This window comes from Lethenteron reissneri, chromosome 3, assembly GCF_015708825.2.
Source record: "Lethenteron reissneri isolate LAM-NWPU_2019-01 chromosome 3, ASM1570882v1, whole genome shotgun sequence".
NCBI classification, from domain to species: domain Eukaryota; kingdom Metazoa; phylum Chordata; class Hyperoartia; order Petromyzontiformes; family Petromyzontidae; genus Lethenteron; species Lethenteron reissneri.
This window is the reverse complement of record NC_083781.1, coordinates 8,130,788-8,141,199: the sequence shown is the minus strand read 5'-3', so window position 1 is coordinate 8,141,199 and position 10,412 is coordinate 8,130,788. Positions and strand designations below refer to the sequence as shown.

Sequence of the window (10,412 nt, the reverse complement as noted above, 5' to 3'; positions counted from 1 at the left end):
TGTGTGGTGTGTGTGAGGTGTGTGTGTGTGGCGTGTAGTTGTTGGTGTGTGGGTGGTGTGTGGTGTGGTGTTATGTGTGTGTGGTGTGTGTGGTGGGTGTGGTGGGTTGTAGTGTGGTGTGGTGTGTTGTGTGGTGTGTGTGTGGTGTGTGTATGTGGTGTGTGCGTGGTGTGTGTGGTGTGTGTGTGCTGTGTGGTGTGTGTGTGGTGTGTGTGGTGTGTGTGTGTGCTGTGTGGTGTGTGTGGGGAGCGGTAGTGAAGCGGTTAGCGCGCTGCGCTACGAACCTGGCGACCCGGGTTCGATTCACGCTCACGGCAAACACCGGTGACGATTATCTGAAACGGTCCAGGGCCCCTCCACCCCCCTAGGTTGACTCAGTCTCAAATGAGTACCTGGCGCGGTGTGTAGTAAACATCGCCACTGGGGAGACAAAGGCGGCCGGACGTGGTGTTGGCCACCCACCCCATCGTGTGCTGCGCCGGCCTTTATAGGCGCTCGCTAACAGCACTTGCCCCTACAGTCTTTCGGGGCTATACGGGGGATATTTGTCTTTGTCTTTATTTTGTGCGGCTAACATCGGCGAAGTGAACCCACCGGCCCCGAGCCGCCAGTAGGTCGGCTCAACCTTAAATTAGCGCCGTGTAAGCGCATGGTGCCAGGTCCTAGGACGCCCCTAGGTCGACTCGGCCTCAGACGAGTGCCTGGTGCGGTGTGTAGTCAACATCGCACACTGGGGAGACAAAGGCGGCCGGGCGTGGTTGCTGGTCTGCATAGGTGCTGCTCGTACAGCGAACAGCACTTGCCCCAACAGTCGCTTAAGCCTATACGGGGGATCTTTGTCTTTGTGGGTCAAAGAAGAGCTCAACCCCCCCCACCCGCCCCTCCCCTCGCCCCCATTCCACCCCTCCCCCTCGCCCCCACCTCCTCCCCTCGCCCCCACCTCCCTCCCTTGGCCCCTCCCTCCTAACCCCACCCTCCTACTCCGATGACCCCATTCCGCTCCCATATAAACAGAGGCCAAAGCGGGCGACCTAATTAAGACGACATTAATTAGATTAATAATAATAATACTTTCTTACAGGATGGCAGGGGGGAGGTGAGGGCGGGGGGATTTGGGCTAATTTCGCAAATAAACATCATAATTGATTTTCGTTATTTATCCATGCATAGATCCGGCGTGTAGCCTGTTACAGACTGTAGGCGCAAGTGCTGTTAGCGAGCACCTATGAAGGCCGGCACGGCACACGAGGGGGTGAGTGCTCAGCACCACGCTCGGCCGCCTTTGTCTCCCCACTGGCCATGTTTACGCACCATACCAGGTACTCATTTGAGCCCGAGTCGACCTAGGGGAGGCCCAGGACCGGCTCAGATAATTGTCACCTGTGTTTGCCGTGAGCGGGAATCGAACCCGGTTCGCCGGGTTCATAGGGTAACCCGCTAACCACTGCACTACCGCTCCCCACCCCACACACCCCACCCAACACACACGCGTGAACACACGACACACGCGCACACACGTCTACACACATCGCGCTAAGCACTGCGCCACCGCTCACCACGCGTGTGCACACAGCGCGCTATGCACTGCGCCACCGCTCACCACGCGTGTGCACACAGCGCACTAAGCACTGCGCCACCGCTCACCACGCGTGTACACACAGCGCGCTAAGCACTGCGCCACCGCTCACCACGCGTGTGCACACAGCGCGCTAAGCACTGCGCCACCGCTCACCACGCGTGTGCAAACGCGCGCGTGCACGCGCTGGGGAGGCTGCGACCCCAAAAGTCACGAGAGTTCAGATTTCATAAAGACCTCACTCCTCCTGATCGATCAAATGCAATAAATAATAAAATAAACAAAACCCCCTGGCCTACGCGTCTTGGCCACGTGTCGCGCAGTACCCCACTGCCGTCGTTAACCGTTTTTCCGCAATCGGTTACCGGTTCAGAAGGACAGGAAGCTGTAAAAAGTTTCCGGTGGAATAAAAACCGGTCACGAATGCAACTGATAAAAGACGCGGACACGTGGTTCGTGCCCTCTCTATCCGGGTTTCACCTTCAGTGTCTCATCAGTAAGGCTGGGACCTATTCCGGTGAACTTACAGACGTTCATAGGCAAAGGGGGAGAAGCCGGGGGCATCTCTGTTAGCTGTCGGTCCGAGCTCGAAGGCCCAAACTCGTATGGGTTAGATCGCGTACACAGAAACATGTGTCGTTATCCGGTTTAATTGGTTCTAATTGCAGAACCGCACTTCTGAACGATGGGCTTCATCCATTCCAAGCTAAGCGACTCACTGGCGCCCACGATTGTGGAGGAGAAGCTCGTGTTCATCAAGACCAACCTGCCCGCCGCATTCTACGACTACCCCGTGCACGACGGCCCCCCAGAGTACGATAGCAGCACCGACGAAGAAGCAGCCCAAGCCTTGGATCAGAGTTTCGTATTCATTAAACCAGGTTTTAATTCCCCGAAATCGGGTTTCATTGTATTAAAGAAAAAAACCCGATGCCTGCCGCTTGAAAAATCGGGTTTTTTCCACCCGTGACGAGTGTAGAGTATGTGGCTGCTAGACATATCCACGCGATGATGATGATGATAGGCCGATTTGGCTGCGTTGTCATTTTTGCGGTCTGACAGAAAGATAAACGCAGCTCAGTGGGGCCTTGCACGGAAACACGAAGAAGTAAACGTAGAACGGAGGTTCAGAGTCATCTTCTTGGTTCTTTCGGTAAAGTCACGTAGAAGGGAAATAATAAAATAATAAAAATAAAACATAATAAAATATTTCTCACGACGTTTCGTCGGAATGTCATTCGAGTACGATAATAGCAGCATGTCATTCAGACGCTGTCTTTCCGACAGACCTGTTCTTCACCTGAGGACGGCTGCTTGCCTTGTGGGCGAAACGTCGTGAGAATTATTTTATCATGTTTTATTTTTATTATTTCCCTTCTACGTGACTTTACCGAAAGAACCAAGAAGATGAATCCCTGCAGTCACGAAAGCTTTAAATCGGAGGTTAAGAGTTTTAGTTAAGAGCTGCGGGTAAATATTCGTGAAAAGAAAACCTGAAACAATCACCGATTATATAATTATCGATTCGATTCTCGGTGGGGGGGGACGGGGGGGGGCAAGTGGGGGCAAGGGGGATTGGGGGGGGTAAATGTCGGGGGCCTTAGATGTGTCTCCATAAATTTTGACTTAAAACTTTGGTGACTGCTCGAATCCATATTTCCTTGGTTCTTTCGGTAAAGTCACGTAGATAGAAAAAATAATAATAAAGTGAATAATAGAATTATTTTATTTTCATTCACTTCATGAATATTATTTTAATCTTCATTTGAAGCTTTCGTGACTGCAGGAATCCATACTCTTTGATTCTTTCGCTAAAGTCGCTGCTGGATGATTTTTTTACGCCTGAGGACGATCGCTTGTATTGCGATCGAAACGTCGTGATATGTTATTATAATTGTATTTTTCTACCTACGTGACTTTACCGAAAGAACCGAAGAATATGTCCCCCCCATACTTTATCTCACTGCAGCATCTCCACCCACCACCCCGCCTCTCCTCCCGCCACAACTCATCCCCCCCCCATGCTGAGCCGCGCGCGCGCCCGTGCACGCGCGCGCGCGCGTTTAATTGGCTGAGGGATCGGCGGCGTTTGCCTTGGGACGCGGCGCGTGGCGCGCGCGCGCAGAGAGACGCGGGGATATCTACAGAGGCAGAGAGAGAGATAGAGACACACACATAGACACATAGAAACACACATAGATAGAGAGACACATACATAGACACACACATAGATAGAGAGACACAGACACACACATAGACATACATAGACACACACACAGACACATAGACACACAAGATAGAGAAACACAGACACACACATAGACATACATAGACACACACATAGACACATAGACACACACATAGATAGAGAGACACAGACACACACATAGACACACACATAGATAGAGAGACACACACACACATAGACACACACATAGATAGAGAGACACAGACACACATACACACACATAGACACACACAGCCACACATAGGCACACAGACACACACATAAATAGAGAGACACAGACACACATAGACACATACATAGACACACACATAGACACACATAGACACATAGACACACACATAGACTCATAGACACACACATAGAAAGAGAGACACAGACACACACATAGACACACAAAGACACACATAGACACATAGACACACACATAGATAGAGAGACACAGACACATCGACACAGACATAGATAGAAAGACACAGAAACACACAGACACATAGACACATACATAGACACACACATAAACAGATCTACAGAAACACATCAACACACACATAGACACATACATCGACAGATTTACAGATACACAATGATCCCCGCCCCGTATAGCCTTCACCGCCTGTTGGGGCAAGTGCTGTTCGCGAGCACCTACGAAGGCCAACACTGCACCCGACGGGGTGGGAGACCAGCACCACGCGCGGCCAGTCTTTGTCTCCCCTCGTGACGCTGTTGACACACCGCACAGCAGGCACTCACTCGCGGCCGAGTCGACCTAGGCGAGGCCCAAAACCTGACTCATATATCCGCAAACTGCCGAAACCGAACAACGGGGTTCGTATCTCAGCGCAGCGCTAACCACTGCGCCACCGCTCCCCCCCCTGTGCTAGAAACACAACGCTGGTGGCTCCCCCGTGGCTCCCCCGTGGCTCCCCGTGGCTCCCCGCGTGTCGCTGCTGAGTGGCCGTGCCGGGCAGCTGTTAGAGGTTCGGGGCACGGGGAAAAGGAACGCGGCGGGCGGGGTGGGGGGGGCCCGACACGCGAGCTGAGATTTAGTCCTAATGTTGGTTTAGGCTGAATTATTAATAACGCCCGGCGCGGTTACTCAGCCTCGGCCGACAGAGTTAACGGGCAATTGATGGCCCCTGCGACGCGAGGCTACGGCCATTGCGTGTGGTGTGGGGAGGGGGGGGAAGGGGGGGGGGCTGCGAGGAGGAGGGGGTGGAGGGGGGTGGACGTGGGAGTTTGCGCTCCGACGCGACGCGATGCGCTACGAACCCGGCTAAGACGGATCCTGGGTTCGAGTCGGCATTGAATGGGTAGCTGAGCGGCGGTGCGTAAATATGAGCGGCACTGGGGGAGACAAAGGCGGCTCTGGTGGGGGGTGCTGGACGTACAAGCGACGGCCTTTAATAGGTGCCCGCTAACAGCACTTGCCCCAACAGTCTGTCCAGGCTATACGGGGGATCTTTGTCTGTAAGGCTGGCTATACGATGATTTGTGAGCGCGTGTTTGTCATGCATAGGTATATGTGTGGGTCTCGGTGTGTGCGTGTGTGTGTTCTGTGTGTCGGTCTGTGTGTGTAGGCAGTGTGTACGAACGTGTGTCCGCGTGTATAGGTTGTCTATGCTGTTTATGGGTAGCGGTAGTGTGGTGGTTAGCGCGGCCCTAGCGCTACGAAACACGGTGGCTTGGAGATGTTAACTACCTCGCCTGGTATGCAGGAGGACATGGGTTCGATTCCGACCCTGACGCCTGCTGCTGTTTATTTGGAGTTTGCGTCTCTCTCTCATCATCATCATGGTGGCTAGGAGATGTTAACTACCTCGCCTGGGATGCAGAAGGTCGTGGGTTCGATCCCGACCCTGACGCCTGCTGCTGTATATTTGGAGTTTGCGTCTCTCTCTCATCATCATCACGGTGGCTAGGAGATGTTAACTACCTCGCCTGGTATACAGGAGGTCATGGGTTCAATCCCGACCCTGACGCCTGCTGTATATTTGGAGTTTGCGTCTCTCTAATCATCAGCATCATCATCATCACAGTGGCTAGGAGATGTTAACTACCTCGCCTGGCATGCAGAAGGTCGTGGATTCGATCCCGACCCTGACGCCTCCTGCTGTATATTTGGAGTTTGCGTCTCTCTCTCATCATCATCACGGTGGCTAGGAGATGTTAACTACCTCGCCTGCTATACAGGAGGTCGTGGGTTCGATCCCGACCCTGACGCCTGCTGTATATTTAGAGTTTGCGTCTCTCTCTCTCATCATCATCACGGTGGCTAGTAGATGTTAACTACCTCGCCTGCTATACAGGAGGCCATGGGTTCGATCCCGACCCTGATGCCTGCTGTATATTTGACGCCTGCTATACAAGGAACGAAACACGTAAACTTCTCCACAAATCTGGCTGTCGCCTGATGAAGCTGGTTGTAATTACTGGCGAAACGTCGTACTCAGATTGTAAATGTTGTGGCTTGGCTCTCCAACACACCGGTGTGCTGTACTAGTGACGAATTGGCCACGTTCTGTTTAAGTGACGACCCTTACTAATTGGCTGTGTCGGGTGGTGGCGGGTTTAACGACACATTCATATATTTATGCAAAAGCCTACGGACGTGTTAAACTCTATATTTGTAGTCTGCGTGTCTCTCTCCCCATGGCTGCGTGGACTTTTATCCGGGTCCCCTCTGCTTTTTCCCTCTACATTTAGAATCAACGCGCGTTTAGAATATTTGCCTGCTATACATTTCCACGTGATAAGCCACTTCGTTGAGCTATTATTTGTGGCTAGGCAGCTTCTGACAAAGAGCTACATTACTCAGTGGTGCCTTACCTGGTAATATAAAATTAAATAAAAAGTTTCGTTTAGAACCCGGGATAAGTGCCAAGTTCGACTCCAATAATTACGACCAAAAATAACACCGGCGAATAAATATCTCAGCGAGTCCTAGGCCTCCCTCCCCTAGGTAGACTCAGCCTTAAATGGTTACCTTGTGCGGTATGTTACATATCAGCACTGGGGAGACAAAGGCGGCCGGGCCGGGCGTGGATGTTGGCCAAGCACACCCCCCCCTCATCTTACTCGATAACAGCACTTGCCCCGATAGCCTCGTAAAGGCTGTACGGGGGATCTTTGTCTTTGTCCTTTGTGTGTGCTACCCAAACTCACGTCCAACTATCTCTGGTCGACATCTCCCCACTTCTATATAAATACGATTTTATCTCTGCATGCTCCATATCTCTGCACACTTCTCTATATTCTAACGCCCTATGTAATATATATATATTTATCCTCTCTGTGCCTAACTCACAAAGGCAAATATCCCCCGTATAGCCTTAACAGACGTTTGGGGCAAGTGCTTTTTCGCGACCGGCACACCTACGAAGGCCGGCACGTCTTTGTCTCCCCAGTTCGCGATGTTTACACAAGTCACCAGGTTCTCGTTTGAGGCCGAGTCGACCTAGGGGAGGCCCAGGACCGGCTGAGACAATCGTCACCGCGTCTTGTTGGCCGTCAGCGGGTTCGCCGGGTTTCGCAGTGTGGCGCGCTAACCACTGCACCACCGCTCTCCACCATCCCCGCACATTGATGTGTTGAAGTTGCCTCTCGACCAATCTCTTACGCATATTAACATATCTCAGGTTACAGGGGCTCATGCCGATCGGAGCGGTGGCGCAGTGGTTAGCGCTGTAATTCGCTACCAAACGGGCGATTTCCCGCAGGGGGTGGAGGAGGAGGAGTGGGTGGAGGGGGGGTCGATACCGGGTCACGGTGCTGCTGGATAGCAGCAGCAGCAGCACTTGCCCCAACAGTATGCGCGCAGGCTATCCGCGGGATCTTTGTCTTTTGTATGAGCATGTGAATAGCGTTGTGTTTGTACGTTGAACTTATTTCGCACCGTACGTAGCCAAGCGTGATCATTCATCGTGATATGTTCACGTACGGTGGGGGGTGGGGGGGGGGGTGTGTTTTCAACCGAGTTCGATCCCCGGCCACGGCTAACATCAGTGGCGGTCCTGGGCCACTTGCCCACCTCTTTGACAAACCGAATTGGTCTAAGGTGGGGAAGTATGGTCAAACAACCCCTCCGTGCGCTCAAATAACCAAGACATTTCACAGGGTTGGGAGAATATTCTACTGCCCTATAACTCGTCCCTCTGGCAATCCACTGCTGGATCACGCGGGGGCTGTTTGACCATACTTCACTACGCTGGTCACTGCGGGTTGGTGAAGATGGTGTGGGAGGTTGGAGGGGGGTACAGGACCCTATGTTCTAACACTTTTTTGGACGAGTACCTGGGGAGACAAAGGCGGCCGGGATTGGTTCTGTCCCAACACCAACTCCACTCGTAAGTCGTAAGTCGTGCCAACCTTAACTCAGGTGCTCGCTAACAGCACTTGTCCCGACAGTCTGTTAAAGCCTATACGGGGGATCTTTGTCTTTGTCTTGTTCCCCAGTGGGGAGCGCAGGTGGTACATCTGCCGGTTATCTCAGTCAGTCAACGCATGGCACCTGGGTCTGTCCCGTGACCTCCTCCTGCACATAGCCTGGCACGGCAGTCAACCCATGGCACCTGGGTCTGTCCCGTGACCTCCTTCTGCACATAGCCTGGCATAGCAGTCAACGCATAGCACCTGCTGGGTCTGTCCCGTGACCTGCGCCTGCACATAGCCTGGCACGGCAGTAAACCCATGGCACCTGGGTCTGTCCCGTAACTTCCTCCTGCACATAGCCTGGTACAGCAGTAAACCCATAGCACCTGAGTCTGTCCCGTGACCTCATCCTGCACATAGCCTGGCACAGCAGTCAACCCATGGCACCTGCTGGGTCTGTCCCGTGACCTCCTCCTGCCCATAGCCTGGTACAGCAGTCAACCCATGGCACCTGCTGGGTCTGTCCCGTGACCTACCTCCTCCTGTACATAGCCTGGCACAGCAGTCAACCCATGGCACCTGGGTCTGTCCCGTGACCTCCTCCTCCTGCACATAGCCTGGCACGGCAGTAAACCCATAGCACCTGCAGGGTCTGTCCCGTGACCTCCTCCTGCACATAGCATGGCACAGCAGGCAACCTATGGTACCTGCTGGGTCTGTCCCGTGACCTCCTCCTGCACATAGCCTGGCACAGCAGTCAACCCGTGACACCTGGGTCTGTCCCGTGACCTCCTGCACATAGCCTGGCACAGCAGTCAACCCATGGCACCTGCAGGGTCTGTCCCGTGACCTCCTCCTCTTGTACCTAGCCTGGCACAGCAGTCAACCCATGGCACCTGCAGGATCTGTCCCGTGACCTCCTCCTGCACCTAGCCTGGCACAGCAGTCAACCCATGCCACCTGCAGGGTCTGTCCCATGACCTCCTCCTGCCGGCAGCCAGAGCCTTCCACACTTCACCCAATAGCCTCACGAAGTGCACCTAGGCTGGCACAAGCGCAGGGGCGACGTCGCCCCGCCACTTAGTGGCTTGCGTGTCTGTGCTCACGTCTCTGTTGACTCCGCCTCGAACGAGCACCTGGTGCAGTGTGTAGGCATCGCCACTAGGGAGACAAAGGCGGCTGGGGATGGTGCTGGCCGCCCACCACTTTTGGTTCAAGTTCAAGTTAATTTATTGGGTATAGCCCTGTGAGCCATTCGGATCTTGAATCGGGTGCAACCGCAACAAACAAAAAACAAAAACATGAACCAGAAAACATCTTAAAGTGACTATGTGACTATGTGCAAACAGAAAATCCAAGAAAAGACAGCAAAATATTGCAGAAAAAGCACCGTACACTAACACTGGTGTGCCGTGCCGGCCTTCATAGGTGCTGCTCGCTAACAGCACTTGCCCCAACAGTCTGTTAAGGCTATGACTGGGGTATCCTTGTCTTTGGAACGTGTTTAACACACACACACCCTGCGTCGTGAACCCGCTCCACCTGGGTTCGATTCCCGCTCACGGCTAACATCAGTGGCGAATATCTGAACCGGTCCTGGGCCTCTCCCCCGGTCCAATCCCCGTGTGTAGACATTCTACTTTGACATGGATCACTGAAGACACCGAAACGTGAAAAACGTTGCCACCAGCTTTACCCCAGATTTGAATGAGGATCATCACCTAAAACGTCGGACTTGCGTGTTTTCTATGTGATAAGGATGCAGTGTTGGACGGCCTCATCCAGCAGTGGATCGAGAAAGGCGCTGTACAAACTCACGTGCATTTTCGCCCGAACTCTCCCCTCTTTACTCTCCTCCGCATCTCCCTTTACTCTCGAAACTCACCCCCCTCTGCGTCTCCATCATCTCCTTTTTGCTCTCCTAACTCTCCCATCCACATCCAAGCCATCTCCCTTGACTCTCCGAACTCTCCCCTACATTGCTTTGGCGAGAGATGCACGGGAAGGACAGCGAGGGGGAGAGCGAGGGGGAGAAAGAGAGAGGGGGGAGAGAGGGGGGAGAGAGCGAGGGGGGGGGGGGGAGAAAGAGGGAAGAAGAGAGGGGGGAGAGAGCGAGGGGGGAGAGAAAAGGAGAGAGGGGGATAGAGAGAGGGGGGAGAGAGAGGGGGGAGCGAGCGATAGGCGAACTAGCGCGTTACAGAATGAAGAGTGATAATTAAT

At 53.4% G+C, this 10,412-nt stretch overlaps 1 protein-coding gene across 1 annotated transcript in view; it reads left to right on the top strand.

Annotated features, from left to right (window-relative positions):
- Window positions 1-9,850, top strand: part of LOC133347871 (homeobox protein unc-4 homolog) — a 66,387-nt gene extending 56,537 nt beyond the window's left edge. Inside the window, exon 6 of the mRNA XM_061560590.1 lies at window positions 9,824-9,850. Within this exon, the coding sequence (XP_061416574.1) occupies window positions 9,824-9,850 (27 nt within the window). The remainder of the gene's footprint in view (window positions 1-9,823) is intronic.
- The last annotated feature ends 562 nt before the right edge of the window (window positions 9,851-10,412 follow it).